The 22,458-nt window shown below is 42.6% G+C and overlaps 1 protein-coding gene across 1 annotated transcript in view; it reads left to right on the forward strand.

The window, feature by feature from the left end:
* LOC126298556 (uncharacterized) overlaps positions 1–22,458 on the forward strand; it is a 902,811-nt gene that overhangs the window by 735,669 nt on the left and 144,684 nt on the right. The window contains exon 8 of the mRNA XM_049989913.1: positions 19,708–19,950. Coding sequence (XP_049845870.1) covers positions 19,708–19,950 — 243 coding nt within the window. The remainder of the gene's footprint in view (positions 1–19,707; positions 19,951–22,458) is intronic.

Below are 22,458 nucleotides of genomic sequence, written 5' to 3' on the forward strand. Positions count from 1 at the left end.
TTAGTCCACCTCTGGTCCTTGTGAAAGCAGTTACTCGGCTTGGCACTGATTGGTAGAGTTTCTGGACGTCCTCCTGACGGATATCGTGCCAAATTCTGTTCAATTGGTGAGTTACGTATTCAAAATACCGAGCCAGTTGGAGGGCGCTGCCCACAATGCTCCAAACTTTCTGAACTGGGAAGAGATCTGATGATTCTGCTGGCCAAAGCAGGGTTTGGCAGCACAAACACAAGTAGTGCAAACTGTCGCAGTGTGAGGGAAGGCATTGTCTTGCTGAAATATAAGCCGGGGATGGCTTGCCATGAAGGGCAACACAACGGGGCGTAGAATATCGTCGACGTACCGGTGCAGTGTAATGGTGCCACGGATGACAACCAAAGGAGTCCTGCTATGTAAAGAAAGGGCACCCCAGGCTCCTGGCTGACGGGTCGTATGGCGGCCGACAGTCAGCTTGATATCCCACCGCTGTTCATGGTGTCCCCAGACACGTCTTCGGCCTGGAATGTAATTGATTGGAATACATGAGACCTGCTTCGATCTGAGCTCCGATGACCAGAGAAAACCTGTCCAGAGATGTATCTAGAGCTCCTTACATTTCAGCAAGACAATGCCCACACGCACACGGGGAGAATTTCTACTGCTTATCTTCCTACCTACCAAACCCTACATTGGCAGGCAAGTTCTTTGGAGCCGGCCTTGGTGGCCGTGCGGTTCTAGGCGCTTCAATCTGGAACCGCGCGACCGCTACGGTCGTAGCATGGATGTGTGTGATGTCCTTAGAGTAGTTAGGTTTAAGTAGTTCTACGTTCTAGGGGACAGATGACCTAAGATGTTAAGTCCCATAGTGCTCAGAGCCATTTGAACCAAGTTCTTTAGATCTTTCCCTGTTGAGAAGGTTTTGAGCATTATGTGCAGGACCCTCCAACTGGGTCGGGATTTTGACGATCTAACGCGCCCATTGGACAGCATTTGGCACGATACCGCTTAGAATGACATCCAACAAGGGTAACAATCAATGGCAAGCCGCATTACTGATTGCAGAAGGGCCAGAGGTGCACGAACGGGTTATTGAATTACTCAATTTATCAAACTCTTTCTCTTGAATAAATCATCCAGTATTTCTGAAATTTTAATCATTTGATTGTCTGAACACGTACATCACATTTACCGATTTCCGTCCCATTCGGATAATTCCTTCGTGGTATCGAGATTTTTTTTCTTTTTTTCTTAGAGTGCATTTGTGTGTGAGAAGAAAAAAAGCACGTATTTTACAATAACGTTTGTGTACATTCCAGTGCGAAAGAGCATACGTGTTAGTGCAATTAACTACATGCTACTGATCGGGTACCTGGGAATAAGTAGCTGCTTGCCGTTACCGAACTGTATTTGATCTCTGACATTCACTACTAAATATTATCTGAAGCCATCCACATACTGCCCTCAGTGCTTCTAAAACTCGTGGTATAGAATCAAAGTAGTCCGCTGTAGGTTCTAAGAAGTAACTGCCCTCTGAGTCCACAAAGAGAACCGAAATGAATAAATTGTCCTCTAACCACAACCTAGGCACGGTCGACGGCCAACACGTCAGGTTCCGGTGCAGTGATACCCGTTGCCTTGTATACTTCTCTCTGCCTGTCCTTACGAACTACGATTGAACTGTCGATTTTCAAACGACCCTCAGTGTAGGAATCTTAACCGCGTGTTGTGTCAAATGGCTGCCCAAACTATATCATTTGGCATGAGCTCACTACAACAAGCAGACTGAAATCACAAAGATAGCGTATTACAAATATGGCATCATGGTACAGCAAACTGAAGTGGAACAGTTAGAAAAAAATTGAATTTTGACAACCAAAGTCAGTTTTCTCGCACCCAATGCTTTTTTACTTTCTGGATAATAGAACCTAGGACAGTTTGCAGCAGGCCTCCGACGACCAACACTGGGGGTGATGCTGTGCAGTCACGCGTACAAGATGGCATCCAGTAACCGCCCGTTGCTGTGTATTACCTGCCTTATTACCTTCTTTGTCCTTAAGCTCCTCTCATGCGTCGCTGTCAGGTCACCTTGCTCTCTAAACACCAAAATCTACATCTACATTTATACTCCGCAAGCCACCCAACGGTGTGTGGCGGAGGGCACTTTACGTGCCACTGTCATTACCTCTCTTTCCTGTTCCAGTCGCGTATGGTTCGCGGGAAGAACGACTGTCTGAAAGTCTCCGTGCGCGCTCTAATCTCTCTAATTTTACATTCGTGATCTCCTCGGGAGGTATAAGTAGGGGGAAGCAATATATTCGATACCTCATCCAGAAACGCACCCTCTCGAAACCTGGCGAGCAAGCTACACCGCGATGCAGAGCGCCTCTCTTGAAGAGTTTGCCACTTGTTAAACATCTCCGTGACGCCATCACGGTTACCAAATAACCCTGTTACGAAACGCGCCGCTCTTCTTTGGATCTTCTCTATCTCTTCCGTCAACCCGATCTGGTACGGATCCCACACTGATGAGCACTACTCAAGTATAGGTCGAACGAGTGCTTTGTAAGCCACCTCCTTTGTTGATGGACTACATTTTCTAAGGACTCTCCCAATGAATCTCAACCTCGTACCCGCCTTACCAAAAATTAATTTTATATGATCATTCCACTTCAAATCGTTCCGCACGCATACTCCCAGATATTTTACAGAAGTAACTGCTAGCAGTGTTTGTTCCGCTATCATATAATCATACAATAAAGGATCCTTCTTTCTATGTATTCGCAATACATTACATTTGTCTATGTTAAGGGTCAGTACGGTACGGTACGACAAAGCCATCACTCACATGCCATTGCTACAACCGTTGATATCTGTGAGACATATTGGCACTTGTTTTCTGGTAACCACATCAATTTCGGTTGACCATCACACTAACCCCATACAAGTAAGAGCCTACTGACAAAAAAGCGATTCACACGGAAGGTGAGAGGGAACGAAATAATACTCCACGGCTTGAGAGATTACGTGATGTTATTTCAGTTGTTGCAAAATCGGCTTAAATTTACAGAGAACTTGTCAGAGTGAACCCACATATCAGCACGACGTCGCACCCCGTCTGGCATGGGTACATTCACTAATTCTATTGGAAGGGTTGTCATAAAGCCGTCGTATCCTCTCCTGAGGCAAGTTATCTCACAACTATTGTAACTGGTCGTTGATATCTTAGATACTGGCAGGCACTGGATCAGTGTAAGGACTCGAGCAGATCCCACATTTCTAATATCGGGACAGATCTCAGTATCTTGCTCGGAACGGGAGTTCCTAAACATCATGCAGACTGTTCAGAGAGACACGTGACATGTATGGACAAGCATTGTCCGGTTGAAAAATGGCACCACACCATGGCCGGGTGTCTGTAAAGTACCATGACGCCGACAGACATCCGTCAATTACTACCAGCCGTGACATAAATCGTAACCGATGGCTCTTCACACCGTGGTCCCAGGAGTAAGACCATCGTGCCTCTCCAAGATATTGGAAAAATGATGTCTTTCTCCAGGTCGCCTCGTACTCGCCGATAATGGACATCCAGTGCAGTACAGAACCGCAATTTATCGCTCAATGCACTGCGAAGCCATTCAGCGACCCTGGCCACGACAACATTCCAAACGCAGCGATTTGTGATGTGGTGTTGACAGCAGCTTACGCATAGCACGGTAATTACCTTGTCCGGCTACTGCAAGTCTCCGAACAATCTAGGGGCCTGTATGCCCTCATAGTAACATTTTTCACTACTGGTCATTAAAATTGCTACACCAAGAAGAAATGCAGATGATAAACGGGTATTCATTGGCCAAATATATTGTACCAGAACTGACATGTGATAACATTTTCACGCAATTTGGATGCATAGATCCTGAGAAATCAGTTCCCAGAACAACCACCTCTGGCCGTAATAACGAACTTGATACGCCTGGGCGTTGAGTCAAACAGAGCTCGAATGGCGTGTACAGGTACAGCTGCCCATGCAGCTTACGATACCACAGTTCATCAAGAGTACTGACTGGCGTATTGTGACGAGCCAGTTGCTCGCCCACCATTGACCAGACATTTTCAGTTGGCGAGAGATCTGGAGAATGTGCTGGCCAGGACAGCAGTCGAACATTTTCTGTATCCAGAAAGGCCCGTACAGGACCTGCAACATGCGGTCGTGCATTATCCTGCTGAAACGTAGGGTTTCGCAGGGATCGAATGAAGGGTAGAGCCACGGGTCGTAACACATCTGAAATGTAACGTCCACTGCTCAGGGTGCCGTCAATGCGAACAAGAGGTGACCGAGACGTGTAACCAATGGCACCCCATACCATCACGCCGGATGATAAGGCAGTATGGCAATGACGAATACACGCTTCCAATGTGCGTTCACCGCGATGTCGCCAAACACGAATGCGATCATCATGATGCTGTAAACAGAACCTGGATTCATCAGAAAAATGACGTTTTGCCATTCGTGCACCCAGGTACGTCGCTGAGTACACCACCGCAGGCGCTCCTGTCTGTGATGCAGCGTCAAGGGTAACCGCAGACATGTTCTCTGAGCTGATAGTTCATGCTGCTGAAAACGTCGTCGAACTGTTCGTGCAGATGGATGTTGTCTTGCAAACGTCCTCATCTGTTGAGTCAGGGATCGAGACGTGGCTGCACTATCCGTTACAGCCATGCGGATAAGATGCCCGTCATTTCGACTGCTAGTGAAACGAGGCCGTTGGGATCCAGCACGGCGTTCCGTATTACCGTCCTAAACCCACCGATACCATATTCTGCTAACAGTCATTGGATCTCGACCAAGGCGAGCAGCAATGTCGCGATACGATAAAACGCAGTCGCGATAGGCTACAATCCGACGTTTATTAAACTCGGAAACGTGATGGTACGCATTTCTCCTCCTTACACGAGGCATCACAACAACGTTTCACCAGGCAACGCCGGTCAACTGCAGTTTGTGTATGAGAAATCGGTTGGAAACTTTACTCATGTCAGCACGTTGTAGTTGTCGCCACCGGCACCAACCTTGTGTCAATGCTCTGAAAAGCTACTCATTTGCATATCACAGCATCTTGTTCCTGTCGGTTAAATTTCGCGTCTGTAGCACGTCATCTTGGTGTTCCAATTTTAATGGCGAGTAGCGTAGAAGCTAACGACTTGTTGCATCATTACACTAAGCCTCATACACGCATTGCTTCCCAAAGAATGCATAATTCATTAGGCCAAAGAGATGGAAATCGCAGGGTACGAGATCCGGGCTGTAGGCTGGATAAGGAAGAACAGTCCAATGAAGATCTGTGAGCCTCTCTCGGGTGCGCAGACTTGTGTGAGACCTTGTACTCTCTTGGAGAAGGAGAAGTTCGTTTGCATTTTTGTGGCGAGGAACACGCTGAAGTTGTTTCTTCAATTTGCTGAGTGTAGCAAAATACACCTCAGTGTTGAGCGCTGCACCATGAGGGAGGACATCAAACGGAGTCCTAGAGGACCGTCGCCTAGACGTTACCGGCTGAGAGTGTGGCTTTGAACCTATTCTTCGGAGGAGAGGTGGTGTGGCGCCCCTCCGTGACTGCCGTTTTGTTCCTGGTTCGAACTGAAGAACCCATGTTTCATCTCCTGTGACGATATTAGTCAAAACATTATCACAGTTAGCCTCGTAAAGCTCAAGAAAATCCGCACAGGTGGTCCTTCGTTGCTTTTCGTGGCCTTCTGCTAAGCAGCGAGGAACCCAGCGGGTAGCGGGCACACACATTTGAGGGTTTCAGCACTACCGAGAGAGACGTCCAGTCGAGCAACGAGGTTTACGATTGTGATCTGTCGATGATCTCGTATGAGAGTGTCCGCACATTCCAACGTTGGAGGAATTACAGCTGTTTGTGGCCGGCTGGCACGTGGGAAATCGGACTGGTCTGCGCGACCATGATGCGATGATGACAGACACCTCGTCCAAGGACTCACCGTAGTTTTGTTCACCGTCAAATCTGCGTAGGAATAGAGCCCACGAATATCTGCTATACACTGGTTTACCGCCAAAGGACAGCTCTCTGCTTGCAACGTACCTTCATTGCATACGCCATTTCGAAGGCTACGTGTAGCGCCGGCACCTATCGGAACTTCCTGAAACTATAGGGGCCGAAGCAGGAATGTTCCACGATGTCCCACAACAAATTCCGCTCTTTTTCAACTGAAATTGGACAACAAGAAAAAAAATTGTGTGGCATTAGTTATTGAACGCCCTCGAGCATTGACATTCGACTATTTCTTCTGGTGCTTCACTTATTTTGTCAGGCAGTATATATTCAATCTGGTACAGTATGCTACACCTCTGGTTGTGGATTAATTCGGACGTTTCTTTCCGAAGGTTTGCAACATTCAAAAACGTCAGCGTATAAAATATTTTTGCTATGTGGAGTTCAAAAATGGCTCTGAGCACTATGGGACTCAACTGCTGTGGTCATTAGTCCCCTAGAACGTAGAACTACTTAAACCTAACTAACCTAAGGACATCACACACATCCATGCCCGAGGCAGGATTCGAACCTGCGACCGTAGCAGTCGCACGGTTCCGGACTGCGCGCCTAGAACAGCGAGACCACCGCGGCCGGCCATGTGGAGTTCCACAGCTGATATATACTGTATAAAACTCATAAATTCATCGCGTCTAGACACACTGACATCAGCTAGACAAACGGTTTCTATTGTACAACCAGTTTCGGTCTTTCATACCAGGTACAAAAACACCACCACAGTGTACATGGATTAATATGAATTACATACACTTTTCTCAATTTCTTAAAATCCCATCTGAACAAAAGTCTCACCCAAAATATCTTTAGAGGAGGACGTTATCTGCTCATAGACATTTAAAAATGCCTTTGTAATTGTCCCCATAACATTTTCTATCGAAAATCCGTATCATCGAGCCTTCTCACTAACATCCTGCAGTGAAATAAAAGTGATACACCTAGAATCTGTCTGTGTGTTTATACATTAAAAGTTGTTTCTAAAAGTTGATATATAAATTTCAGTCTGTGCGTCTTCAGCAAATGGTCTGTTACTTGCTTGCCTAGTTTCCACAAATTGGCTGTCCATCTCGGTCGAATCAACAGTCACGTTGGCAAACATATCCTGAAATGGATAAAACTAAGTGAAAGAAACACAACACCTTTATAATCACGTCGGCGTAGGCTCACAGTTACACCAACCATATTTCACTTTCGGAAGTGTAAGTAACAACGAATGACACAGCATGTCAGAACATTACAGTCTATACGTTCATCCATGAAACAGTGTAAACACGTCTAACATAATGCAAAATGTTAGGTAAAAGCGTGGACCTGAATTTCTGATGAATTAGGAGAATATTGAAGATAGTAACAAAGACATTTTAAAGTCACATGTAGAAATCAAGAAATACTCAAGAGAACCGTTTTACAGACAGTACTCTTTGGCACTAGACCCACACTTAGCTTGCATTTGTCACTAATGTCATGCACAGCGGCAAGTCCCAAGCGAGTGAAAAGAGGGCAGCCGACGCCAGTATATACGAACAGCAAGAATACAGACCAATGTTCTTAAAGTCGGTTTGCTGCAGAATTCTTGAGCCTTACAGTGTTCGAATGTTATAAATTTTCTTAAGGCGAAAAGCTTGTCCACAAATCACCATAAATTTAGAACTCATCGCTCGTGCGAAGCTCAGCTTGCTCTTTTCTCTCACAATATCGCAAAAAACACAGATAAAGGACAACAGGAAGATTCCATATTCCTAGATTTTCGGAAAATGTTTGACACAGTGCCCCACAGAAGGCTGTTACCGAAAGTCTAAGCATAGCAAATAGATTCTCAGCTACGTTAGTGGCCTTCACATTTTTTAAGTAATAAAACCTAATGTGTTTTCTTGGACGATGAGTGTTCTTCGGAGACAAACGTAACGTCGGAAGTGGCCCAGATAGTGTGACAGACCCGCTCTTGTTGTTTTATACATAGACGACCTGACGGATAGCGCAGTCGGCAGTCTGCGACTGTTTGTTATTGTGAAGGGAAAGCTCCGGCGTGGAGTGCCTTTATGAGGATAAAGTTATGAGGATAAAGGATGACCGACGCAGATTTTCTATTTGGTGTGATGAATGGCAACTTGTTCTAAATGTATAATACTGTACGTTAATAAACATGAGAAGGAAAACAATCTTGAAATGATCGAATATAGTATTAGTAGCTGTTTGGTATAGTCACGTCGATCAAATAATCAGGCGTAATGTTGCAAAGAGATGTGAAATGGAACCAACACGTGAGGTCGGTAGTAGGGAAGGTGAGTGGTCGACTTCAGTTTGTTGGGGGAAAATAGTTCAAATGGCTCTAAGCACTATGGGACTTAACATCTGAAGTCATCAGTCCCCTAGACTTAGAACTACTTAAATCTAACTAGCCTAAGGACATCACACACATCCATTCCCGAGGCAGGATTCAAACCTGCGACCGTAGCAGCAGCGCGGTTCCTTGTTGGGAGACCGAGCGAGGTGGCGCAGTGGTTAGCACACTGGACTCGCATTCGGGAGGACGACGGTTCAATCCCGTCTCCGGCCATCCTGATTTAGGTTTTCCGTGATTTCCCTAAATCGTTTCAGGCAAATGCTGGGATGCTTCCTTTGAAAGGGCACGGCCGATTTCCTTCCCAATCCTTCCCTAACCAGAGCTTGCGCTCCGTCTCTAATGACCTCGTTGTCGACGAGACGTTAAACACTAACCACCACCACCTTGTTGGGAGAACTCTAGGAAAGCGTAGCTCACCTATAAGGGCAACTCCGTACAGAACGCTAGGGCGACCCGTTCTTCAGTACTGCTAGAGTGTTCGGGTTCCCCAACAGGTCTTATTAAAAGAAGACGTCTAGGTAATTCAAAGACATGCTGCTAGATTTGTTACCAGTAGATTCGATCAAATGCTTCACGAACTCGAACGGGCGTCACTGGAGGAAAGACGACGTACTTTTCGCGAAGCACTATTTAGAAAGTTTAGAGGATCGTCATTTGCCGCAGACTGCAAAACGGTCCTACTGCCATCAACATATATCTCACGTAACCGCCGCGAAAACAAGATAAGTGAGATTAAGGCTCGTACGGACGCGTACAGACAGTCGTTTTCCTTCGTTCAGTTTGCGAGACAGGAAAGGGAATAACTAATAGTGGTACAAGGTTCACTGTGCCACAGAACGTAGTATGTACGTAGAGGAATAATATGAAGAAATATGTTGAGTTTACCTGAATATTTCTCCTATTAGAAACTGAGCAAACAAAACAGTCGTTTGACTTGTTGCTTGTTCATTTTATTTCGGATTATAGGTCTATATCGAAACGGTGAGTAGTGAGTTAGTTATCATTGAATGTATACATGATTTTCTTGTGTGTGTGTGTGTGTGTGTGTGTGTGTGTGTGTGTGTCTATATGCTTGATATTTAGATATTATCAAACAATTTCAGTTTAAACTTTGCCTTGGTACTTGTCAATCATTTTATGTTATTGAATAACTAACTAAAATTTTTTTGACACCGTGTATCACAGACCTTACCTCACTGCAAATTTTTTGATGTGTGATGAAGGACTTTTTCACCTACTGTTTTCGCTATGGTCTTTATCATTCTTTTCAAATTGTGATAAATTACCTGCAATGAATATATACATTTGATGGTGTTTTCAGAATGACAAACTCCTTACAGATGCGCCTACGAGGTGACTGGGAATGAAGACCAAAGAATATTTCGCTATCGTTTTTGTACAAAAATTAAGTTCTAAGTGGACAATTATCCCAAAATATTATACTAGAAGGCTTTAATGAGTGCAGACTACCCACAGCTATGTTAATATGTTTGTATGTTTGTTACAGGTGCTACTGATGGCTCTAAGAACAAATACTGCTGAGTTCTGATGCTGAAAATGTTAATTTACGTGTTTCTTCCATTTCAAACTTTCATCAAGACGTACACCCTAACATTTGCAAATTTTGTGACCTGTTCACTAACTTCTATACATACCGTGCACGTATAATTGTGTTACTCCATTTGTCGTACAGAACTGCATATATTGTGTTATTTTCACGATTAAGGGTGAGTCCATTTGCCAATAAGCATTTACTATGTCTTTCCAAGTTCCAAAATTGTACTCTGGAAAACTTCAGTTGTGATATCTTCCCAGTCACTAATATTGTCTTTCCTCCCTGTCTTGTTCGAATTATGAACACTACTTTTAGCATAAATTTTGTCAAGTATTATTGACGCCTCTTTTTATCAAACCATTCATTCTAAAAATTAAGCTTTCCAGAGAGAATAACGTGATATACACAATAAACTGGTTTTTGAATGATTGCTGATAGACAGATTGGCGACATTATGTTAGTAAAGGCTTGTGGTTTTAGGCAGTAGATGTTTTAGCGGCAGTCGCAGTCAGGTCACATTGTGGATACCGAAGTACGACACCCAAAGTAAATTACAACTCCTGAAATGTGACACTAATATCGTCCATATAACCTTTTCCAATATTCTGGAAAAATGTGACTGTTACGGATTATTAACTTCTTCACCATCACATAATATGTAAAATCGTTTAGCAGTCGCATAATGCACACAGTCTGGAAAAATTCCTTATTTTAGTGATCTATTAGTTGTCACCAACGACATTAAGACCGAACAAATCTTCATAAAATTTTCTGATATGCGGAAAAGTATGTCATCGCTATTCCTAGTCGACTGAATTTTTGTGGAATGCTATTTTCAATTACAGCCCTGCTTCTTCAAATGAAGTATTTGTCTCTATTTGGCCGCGCGGGGTAGCCGCGCGGTCAGAGCGTCTTGTCACGGTCTGCGTGGCTCCCCCCGTCGGAGGCTCGAGTCCTCCCTCGGGCATGGGTGTATGTGTCGTCCTTAGCGTCAGTTACTTTAAGTTAGATTAAGTAGTGCGTAAGCTTAGGGACCGATTACCTCAACAGTTTAGTCCCACAAGATCTTACCAAAAATTTCCAATTTTTGACTCTATTTTCTCTAGAACAGTTAGGAAATAATTATATTCCAACTTGTGGAAGTGCATTGATTCAGTTTATTTGTGAAACTGTGTTGGGCACTAGCTGGAATTTGACAATACTCTGAGTTATTTTCATCATATTATCAACATTATTAAATTCGAGCATGATTTCCTTGACGCTAAATAACGAAAAGTGTGAGATGATCCACATGAGTTCCAAAAGAAATCCGTTGGAATTCGATTACTCGATAAATAGTACAATTCTCAAGGCTGTCAATTCAACTAAGTACCTGGGTGTTAAAATTACGAACAACTTCAGTTGGAAGGACCACATAGATAATATTGTCGGGAAGGCGAGCCAAACGTTGCGTTTCATTGGCAGGACACTTAGAAGATGCAACAAGTCCACTAAAGAGACAGCTTACACTACACTCGTTCGTCCTCTGTTAGAATATTGCTGCGCGGTGTGGGATCCTTACCAGGTGGGATTGACGGAGGACATCGAAAGGGTGCAAAAAAAGGGCAGCTCGTTTTGTATTATCACGTTATAGGGGAGAGAGTGTGGCAGATATGATACACGAGTTGGGATGGAAGTCATTACAGCATAGACGTTTTTCGTCGCGGCGAGACCTTTTTACGAAATTTCAGTCACCAACTTTCTCTTCCGAATGCGAAAATATTTTGTTGAGCCCAACCTACATAGGTAGGAATGATCATCAAAATAAAATAAGAGAAATCAGAGCTCGAACACAAAGGTTTAGGTGTTCGTTTTTCCCGCTCGCTGTTCGGGAGTGGAATAGTAGAGAGATAGTATGATTGTGGTTCGATGAACCCTCTGCCAAGCACTTAAATGTGAATTGCAGAGTAGTCATGTAGATGTAGATGTAATAAATTTTTCTGAATGTACTGCACTTTTTTTGTTGTTGTTGTAGAAAGCGACCAATTCAAGTAAATTTCGCTTATCATTAAATAATATATTTCAACCCATTACCTAAGGTTTCTTACAGCCTTCTGAATGAATTATTTGGAAATTTTTAGGAAAGCTACTTTCATATATTAATAGGAAATTGTAAAGAAATGCACCGAATTTCACACAGTGATCTCTATCAGTAAAAGCCTTCTCATAGTTCTAGCACTCATCGTTCGTAAAATATTGTATGCCGTTATCATTAATAAGGCTCACTCTGGTATTTAGACATGTCTCTGAACTTTAGGATGCTACGTTTTTCATTTGAAATCATTCACTGTGGTGAGACATCGGGTGGAGAACTATCGTTACTCTTGTGGAGTTTGCTAGTTTAAACTTGAACTCAGCCGCGTATTACCTATCCCGTTAGAATAACGAGGTAGTAATTCGAAGTTCCTGAGCTTTCCTGGCATGACCATGACTGTGGCCGGCCGCGGTGGTCGAGCGGTTCTAGGCGCGCAGTCCGGAACCGTGCGACTGCTACGGTCGCAGGTTCGAATCCTGCCTCGGGCATGGATGTGTGGATTGTCCTTAGGTTAGTTAGGTTTAAGTAGTTCTAAGTTCTAGGGGACTAATGACCACAGCAGTTGAGTCCCATAGTGCTCACAGCCATTTTAACCATTTGAACCATGACTGTGTTCTGCTTTCGGGTGTTTTCAAAAGAACTGGACTATTTATCGAGCATATACAAACGTACTTACATAAAATGCAGATTTCATTGAAATGCCACTTGAAAGCGCAACTTTACAAGTTTTTGACAAAGTCATTTTTAGTTCACATCACATTATTGGTGACTTGACAGCTACACCGCGCAAAGGCAGGATCGCGGAAAACAGTAGCCTGAATATCGCGAACGTATTCTATGAGTTCTGTTTTCATTCTGCGTTTCACGCTAGACAGAGCGTCTGACAAATATGATGACCAAACTGCGGAACACCATAAAAAATGCGAGCCACGTGTGCGCTTATAATTCGATCATTAATAAATACTGACTTCATTGTAGACATGGAAATAGTGCACTATCTTATCCTCTAATTACGAAAATATTCATCTTTGTCATAACTGAGAAGTTGAGAGTACAAGTGGTTGAAGTAAATTTTCATAATAAGATGATCTAAATACACCTTTGGTAAGCTAAAGTGTTGATATATTCTGAGTAAAAGAAGCACAAGCGATTTCCTTCGTATAGCTGAAGTTTGTGATGATAAAGTTTAAGCTCCAAGCCAATGCCTGGACGGCGTTTTGAACACAAATAGTACAAGTGAACTGACAGAGAGAAGGAGAATTACTGCGGTCTATAATGAAGATACAAGTTCGTGTTTTTTAAAAGTACAGCAGTAGCCTAATGTGTATGCTTTTAAGAGTACGTACAGAAATATTTAATACATGTTTAAACATACCATATTCTGAAATACTGTGTGTTCGTCTTGAGGCAAAATCAACATTCTGAAACGATAGACAACAAGGTCGTTGACAATGGCCATACATGGAATATGGAATTTGATGAAGATTTTGGTATGTCTTAAAAGGCAAAGAAACACTGCGAATATGTATTTGTTCCTAAGCGTGGAAGGAGGTCAGCAGGAAGCTTCCCGTAGCGGATATGAGAACAGAAAACTTTCTTTGAATTGAAGCCATGGGTGTCATACCAAAGCAAAAAGTTGCTAAGGATACAGAAAGAAACAAAACACAGTGGAAGAATATCAGGTGGATCTGCATTAGCAAAGAAAATGCTCTAACAAAGCAGTTCAAGTATTCTGTAAACCTTGATCTTGAGTTCATAGAAGCGGATTTTATGAAGCGCGATGTTAGGCCATCATCAATACATCTTCTGCAGCCTTTGGATCAAGATGAGTTTGAAACAAAATCTGAGCAGTGGAAAAATTTTCAGGAATTAAATAACAAAATCGCTTCACTTTATCATGAGTTTCATTACAATATTTCCCATTCCCAGACAGCAGTTACCGTTGATGTATGAAGAGGGAGCGGAGAAAGAAGGAGATGTTGTCAAAGAAGGGGATGAGGAAGACTGAAAAATGCGCAACACAGTGATACAACATCTCAAGTGTTGCCCAAGAAGGACATTCTTCAAGAGATACCACAGAAGGAAATGAATATGATTCTATAGACATTTGCTGTGGAGAAATTATAGAAAGTGACTACGATTAATCTCTGCTATATGTTGGGAACATATAATTATATTTCCGTTTTGGTATGTTAATTTCATTAGCTTTTGACCTATTGGTTTTAAACTTTTAGTATTAATTTTGTTTTAGTTCCTCGTATATCCTAGTTTTATAACAAAATATATGTTTTGCTTTGTCTGCTACGTGCGTCGTACCAAAAAGTTATTCAAAATATAGCACAGTAAATAAAATGTTTTTCCATTTGTACCTTTTATACTCTAAAAAGCTTTCAGACGCAAGGAGTACAAGTATTTTTAGTATATTATAAAAAATAATGTAAGGGCATTACAATCTCTAATCATGCCTACAACGGTACTAAGGCTAACTGACCGTCAGTGGAAAATATCTAATGTTTAATAGCAACTCACATAATTTATAAATAGCCATTGAACTCTGGCAATAATTTACTGTTTGCTTCAGCCAGCGCTTGTACCACTTGTACTCTCAGTTCTCCAACTTTATGAAACATCAGGCAACTATAAATATGAAATTTCTTGTTACATTACTTTTTGGTACTCAAGGATGTATTTTAAAGCTGCGCACAGTTTTTGGCTACCACTTATTAATTAGTCGTGAATATTAGTTTTTGCCTTAATGTGAAATTTTCATTTCTCGCATAAGGTGAAGTCTGCCAGTCTCTTATCAAATTCCTACTTTCTTAACAAGAATTTCGTATTTACTTGCAGTCTTCCGGTGTCCGAAAGTAATGAGATGTCAGTAAATTTTCGCCGTTCCTACAGCAAGCTACATCTAACTTTACGAAATATATGACGGGTATAGTAGAACCTTTTTTCATACTGTTTATTATACTGGCTTGCAGTACTTACTAAAAAAAAATTCTCGAAAATATAATATCCTCTTTCCATGTGGAATGTCACAGCAGAGTTACTGCAGCCTTCTCGCACTACCTGAATCGACCAGTCCCAAATTTAGCATTCCTTTTATATGCTTCTTAAATCCGATCTGATAAGGAACACAACCTCCCGAGCAGTACAACAGAATAAGCCTTGTAGGAGCTTTGTATGCGTTCTTGATCATTTCTCTTTCTCAGAATACTCTAATTAATCAAAATACTCAATTTTAACTTCCTAAAACTGATTTGAAATGTTTTTTTAGATATCATACCGCTTTGTAATTTTACGCGCTGTTCTGTAGCTTACGAAACTGACTTGAGCGGCAAACCACTAATGCAGAGTTCAAAACCTGCTCTATTTTGAAGTAACCCTGAATTTTCTAGTAGATTCTTGAGAATGACACGTCTCTGTAAACAACATAGTATTCAAACAAATTTCGGGCTTCGTCTGGTAGGTGCCCAGTGGAAATATCATGCGATGGATTAAAGACGATCGGCTGCAAGCCCGAAATTTGTTTTAGCATTCAATTCGCTGAAAAGATTTTCAATCCACAACAACATCGTAAGAAAACCACATGGACGTCCTATAATGCATACAACTGTAAGAGACTAAATGCTGAGATAACAATGCCAGATGGCAACCAGTGTTAAGACGCGGAGAGGTATGCGTTCCTTGAGTGGAAGAAGAACCGCGGAGAGTGTAAAGCAACACGCAAGCATTGAGCAGTCGTTTTGTGATTTGGTATTAGGTAGAGTCACGACTTCAGTCTGTTGACAATGCAAAAAGTACTGTAGTTACAATAAATTACTACCGCTGTTTCACCCAGCAGAAGTAGGAGAATGCAAAGCATTATTTTCTATTCTTGCTCCGTAGCACGGAAAGCGTACATTTACGGATACTTTTTCTTGTTAATTATACCTGTTCGTTATCACTACAAACTCTCGAAATGTCAAATGAAAATTTAGAAACACTCGACACATATAAAGAACAAGAGAGGTCCGATGACACTACAATGGGTCACTCGCGGTATTACCTTTATTCCTGAAGAACATTCTCTGTATTGAATAATTTACTGGGTTCAGTCTGTCAGCATTTTAGATGCAAAAAGGTCCATAGCCATGATAAGCTTATTGAAAGAAATTAGTTTCCTGTACTGACTTATCTGCCGCGATGTGTCACCGCACACCGTTCAATACTCCCTTACACTCGTAAATACCATATCTGTGTGCTGCTGTTTGTTCAGAACCAGATATTATGGATACAGATGTGCAACTTCGCGAACCACGCACTGGCAGTGAAATTATGTGTTGTGACCTAAAATACATGTGTTTCAAAGGGCTAAACATTTTGCTTGAAAATGGCTATATAGCCGAAACGTTACAGTACACAAAATAAAAATAAAATGGATATAGAAAACAACCAATACAGGAAACTAATTTCTTTCAAGATATTTGGCAAGAACTCTTCTGGAAAATTGAGTCAATTTACTCCATACCCTCATGATTTTGTTCTTATTCGGCATTGTCTCACGACGCGGAAGCCCTTACAAAATCTAGGTACTCCAATCCTTCCCGTACAGTTCCGCCCTGGTTTGTGCTGTAATGTGTGTAAAAAGCATGAAGATTATTTTACATACAGTACAAACTTTTGAAAAAAAGTTTGAATCTTTCGATAAATCTAGTTATACAGGGAGTTGACGAATTCCCGTTACAGTCCTATAGGATTTGTAGAGGGGAGTGAGTACATAACATTTTGAACAGCAACCCAAGTCCGGAAACGTACCGTTTCCGTTCTACGACTGTTTCGGTTCAGATGTTGAACTCATCTACTTCTGTTTGAGGTACTGAATTAGGTGCGACGCAGTGCAATCATTAGGTAACAATTCGCAAGGAAATATAACGAACCATCAATTTATCACTCAAGCACATTTGTCTGTATTAACATTTAAATATTACGTGTTTACATTACTCAAAAACGCGAAAGAATCCAGCATACTGCACGCAAAGAACAGAACTGATGCATTACAACAGCGACTCGATATAACGACCACCAGCGTCGTTACAGACAAGTGTGTTGAAGTACACACTCTCCATCCCACCTGGTGTCTCTTCAATCTACAGTACAGCGGCAAGAGCGCGTGCCAGCAGATCTTACTCTGTCTCTAGAGGAATATTATAAATTAAACTTTGCCAACAACGCCACAAGAAGCATTTCGTAGGAGTTAAATCCAGTGATCGCGGCGGCCACGCTGTTGGACCACCTCAGCCCATCCATTTTTCACCGTATTGTCTGTCGAGAGGTCTCCGAAGCGCACGTTAGTAGTGAGTTGGTAGACCATCATGTAGAAACCACTTTTTCTGGTGGTCATTCAGTGGCGCGTCACCCTGTCTACCCTATTGCATACCGGGACAAACGACTCTGAGACTTCTCGCTTTCCCTCAGCAGATGTGGACGCGTTTCACATCTAAATTGAAACCATCGTAGAAAACCGCTCATGAGTTCCTTTTCAAAGTATTATGTACTCATTCCCCTCTACAAGTCTTAGAAAGGTTTAACGATAATTTCCGGAAATTCTATATTTCAGTTCATAGCAAGTTCTTACATGACGAAACGTAGTGTAACTAACGATATTGGTCACTTAAGTTTCCACATTTCGGTGCACTGTGCCTGCCGCTGTTCTTCTCTCGAACGATGGAACTTACGTGCCACGCCTATTAGCTACTACACAAGCTAAAAGAAATAGTCATGCTTGAATATAGTTTTAATTTACAAGGGGAGGCCACGACGTTTGGGACGCGGATTTACTGCAAACTTCGTACACTCGTAGTACTCCGTTAGGACAACAGAACGTTTAAGCAGTAGCACGCACTTCTCAAGCGTTATTGAGAAAATCGCAAGATAATATCGGTCATCCAATATATACCTGTGCGCCATTTTTACCATGAAGCGGCGGCAGCCGAGTAGTTAGCGTTGAAGCCCCGTAAACGTTGGGTCGCTGGATCGAGACCCGTTCGTCAGTTTTTCTTTATTTTCAACATAGTCATTTTCTTTACTATTTATATTACGGTTGATATAATGGGAAAAATACTTGTAATCGGATGAACTTTTATTAAATTTACAATGTTATTTGGCAGTCTACATATTTTTATTATCACAAATAATATAATATTTATAACTATCGACTAGTAAACGAGCAAACACATAAACTGATACTGAAAATGTATGATTGTCCGTGATTTGAGAAATCCCTCAAACCTGGAAGGAGCCCGTAGCGACTTCTTACCTCCAACTTTATGAGCGGCACAGACGGCTTTCGAAAGATGTACAATTAATCGTCGCTTCCGACATAACGAGGAAAAGTTGCAGGATGGCGTTTTTCGCAAAAACATGGAAAACATGAAGTTCAACGGCACCAGCTGCATTGAATACATGCTATGATTCCGCATACACAAGGTCTTTTGAGGTTTTTCGTGGGGCAACTAACCTCGTTAACATTTTCAAAAACCTCTCTTTCAGACGATAATTTGGAAGCAAACCATGCATAACGCAGCGTTTCCTTAAATATCGCCGCTGCTAATTGGTCATGCAGTATCGACTGTATTTTAATTGCGTCTTCGCGAGAAGCAATTTATCGTTCTCTTTCGATTAAATACGAACAATTTTGAAGACACGGGCAAGTATACATTTTCAGTATCACTTTATGCGTTTGGTCGTTTACTAGTCGATAGTAAATTATATTATTTGTGATAATAAAAGTTTGTAGACTGCCAAATAACATTGTAAATTTAATAAAAGTTCATTAGATTACACATATTTTTCCCATTATATCAATTGTAATATAAATAGTAAAGAAAGTGACTATGTTGAAAATAAAAAAAACTGACGAACTTGAATCGATCCAGCGACCCAATAGTAACGGGGCTTGAACGCTACCCAGTCGGCTGCCGCCGGTTCGTGATAAAAATGGCCACGCACAGGTATATATTGGACGACCGAAATTATCTTGCGATTTTCTCAATAACGCTTGAGAACTAGGCGCTACTGCTTACACATATTGTTGTCCTAATGGAGTACTACGAATGTACGAAGTTTGCGGTAAATCCGCGTTCCAAACGTCGTGGTCTCCCCTTGTTAGTTACGTTCCCTTACAACCGCATGCTCATGGGGGCCAGTTTTCCTCGCGGGATGTCAGAAGAACGAGATATTAAGTGTTTTCCAATACATATGGCAATCGTTCAATAATATTTCAATCTGGCGGTTGTGGAAGCAAGGGAAGACGTTTTATTTCGGTCTGCTGATCATCGAAAAAATGTTTGGCGTTTCCTTACATACGACGGCAATCGTCATAATCTCGCATAATGCAGTTCTACGCTGGGATTAATGCCGTCAGTAATGGATCAAAATGCTCACCTAAACTGATTCGCTTTACCATACCAATCGGTTTTCCTTAAAGTGTGAGCCACATCGCTTGATCATTAAATTAAGGTTAACGTTCCACTGTACTGTTTCATGACGAAGTTTTCATGTGAACCTCGTACAACATCATTGACAATTTCGCTAGAAATGTCCAGCTTAAGTGTAGCGACTCCACGTAACTACCCCAGACGTTCTGACGCTGTAGTGCTAGGAACCTGGTCCCTGGGTTGTAGCTGAGAGCGGTGTGTGGTTGCAGTGGAGTCGCAGAAGGACTTCCACACGAAGCGGCTGAGCGACAGCGTGGCGACAACGCCGGCGCCCACGAGCGCCGCCACGGCCGCCGCCGGCCCGCCGCCCGCCAGCGCCGCCCCCGCGCCCGCCCCCGCGCCCGCCCCCGCGTCTGCGCCGCCGCCCAGCACGCCGGCCGCCGCCGCCGCCTCCACGCCGACGCCGACGCCCGCCTCCAGCACCGCCTCCACTTCGACGACCCTACCTCCGCGTGAGTCCCCCTTCTCGCCACTACTACTGTTTCACTCCCCTCCGACAGACGATTGCTTCTTTCGGGAAATCGTCCACTCTCATTTCTGTTGTCAGCCTCAGTTCCACGTATATTATTTGACCATTCTTTGAAAAACTTCTGGCCATAAATACCCGCTAATTATTTGTTTTCATTATTGCGCCCTGTTAAAATTGGATAGCGAAGTTTTAAAACTGTACTTGTGTTCAGCTAATTTGTCCACTATAGGGTTCTCCTACTATGACCGCCAAACTGTATTGTAGATCATGTAGTGCTTAGCTTAATAGTGAAGGGAATGAGTTGTACGTATCAGATGGTTATAAATAAAATGACGGTTTTCCCAGTGTTGCAGCGCGGGCTGTATACATCACAGGACGCTGAAACATCGCAGTTATGCTCGCTCGAATTTGTATACATCGCAGGACGCTGAAACATCGAAGTTATGCTCGCTCGAATTCTTGCTGCTCGGTGCACTCGCCGAGAATGCTGAAAGGAAAAATAACAGTTGCACTTCTTGCCGCCAGGTGAAAATGTGGCGCTGTAAGCAATCAGAATGTAGACAGCCTGTATAAGGAGAGAGTGGCCAACTGGACGATACGGCGGCCATTTTTCTGCCAAACTGCGGCGGGACTTTTGAATGGCCAGTAGTGGAGTAGTGGAGTACACACTCACCGAATCAAAAGCACAAGACAATATGGCAAAATCATTCGTTAAATGCCTTTGTTTGTAAGAATAATGTGTTGTAATAATTTTCACACAGCCAATTTACGAGTCTGTTTTCAAATTTAACTATGTATATTGCAAGTTGTTTTATATGTAGTAAAAAGCAAAAACGACTTACTTCGCATAGATAAGACTACTTGGTTGGTTTCCACAAGCCTCCTGTTTGATTTATTTTTGCCCTGTTGACTGCGACTGCCCACTGTTTTCGTCTTTCTTCATTGCGTGGAAACTCTAACATGCGAAATCCACCTTCGCCTCTATTGGAACAACCAAATGCAGCACAACCTGGCATCGTTAATGAACGTCTGCAGAAAGAATTACAGATGTCAAAAACAATACTGTACAATTACAAACGTGTTTACTTCGAACATTTAGGCCTACCGACTTCATCACAAGACGCTTCATTCTTTCAACTCGTATTTATGATCACAAACGCTACTTACGTACTAAAAACGATATACAACTAAAACGAACATGCATGCACAACGCATAACAAGTCTCTCAATAATTCAAATACCTTTTAATCATTTCCAAAAGTCCTCTGAACTTCAATTCAACTCAAAAGCACGACGAACATAGGAAGCGCGAGAGACGTTTGGCGCCATTTTTCTGCCAAAGCTAATTAACCAATCACGGTCAACTTCACCTATGGTCAATCTCTCTCTATACAGGCTCTCTGTCAGAATGGGAAATGCTTCTTGTTTTGACGTCAGTATGCTTGGCAACGCGTGCTGTTTTCTGTTGTGAAGTGACTGTTGGAGTGAAGAATGAAGAAGGTTGAAGTTTTCCGTATCAAACGCAGTGGCTTTGAGAAGGAAGACCGTTCACTGCTGGTAAAGTTTTTAATCAGAACGGCAACAATAACATCACTGCATTGCGGGAATATCGCGGTTGCAAATAGGTCACATGTCAATAAACGGCTAAAGAGTACGATGAAGAAATTTGAGAAACAGGCAAATTACGTTGTGCAACAGGAAGAGAGAGCCACCCCATTCCCATGCCAGTTTTAGAAGAAGTTGCCGTAGCTACGTGCAGCGCATGCCTCAGATTCTACAGCCAATGTTCGAATTGCGTCACGGGAATTGTCTCTCCCCTGGCCAACAGTTCAAAATATTTTCTCGCACAGTTTACACTCGTACCCCTATAAGATTCATAATGTGCACCAAATGAAGTCTCGAGGTAGGCTAAACACTGCGATTTCGCCCTTCAGTTTTTGGCACGTGTGTAAGTAGATAACATGTGGCTGGGAAATATTCTTTGGGTGGACGAGGCACATTTTACTCGGCACGGTGCCGTGAATGCAAGAACTACCACATATGAGGTTCTGCTCCGCCACACTTTGTGCAAGAAAATCCACTGCACTCAGCACATGTGGGTGTGCGGTGTAGTTTCAAAAGCTCCTTCATTATCTGTCCGTTTGTCGCAGGGCTGGTAGGTGTCTAGTGATATCGGCGCGTTATAAGCACCTCCTTGTGCAACGCGTAACTCCAGCTTTGCAAGAACATAACTCTATCCGTACCACTGTTTTCATGGAAGATGCGCCGACAACACACGTCGCTTGCCAGATAAAAGATTTGCTTCTAGGAACTTTCGGTAACGACGTCATCATCTCTAGGCAATTTCAAGATTTCTGGCCTTCCACGTACCCCGAGCTAAATCCATCTGACTTCTGGCTGTAGGGACATATGAAAGATCGTGTCTATCAGGGATGTATCCGCAGTCTTCCTGGTCCGGAAAGAATATAATGACATACCGCTCTGATAACAC

The sequence above is a fragment of the Schistocerca gregaria genome, chromosome X (genome assembly GCF_023897955.1).
Source record: "Schistocerca gregaria isolate iqSchGreg1 chromosome X, iqSchGreg1.2, whole genome shotgun sequence".
Lineage (NCBI taxonomy): Eukaryota > Metazoa > Arthropoda > Insecta > Orthoptera > Acrididae > Schistocerca > Schistocerca gregaria.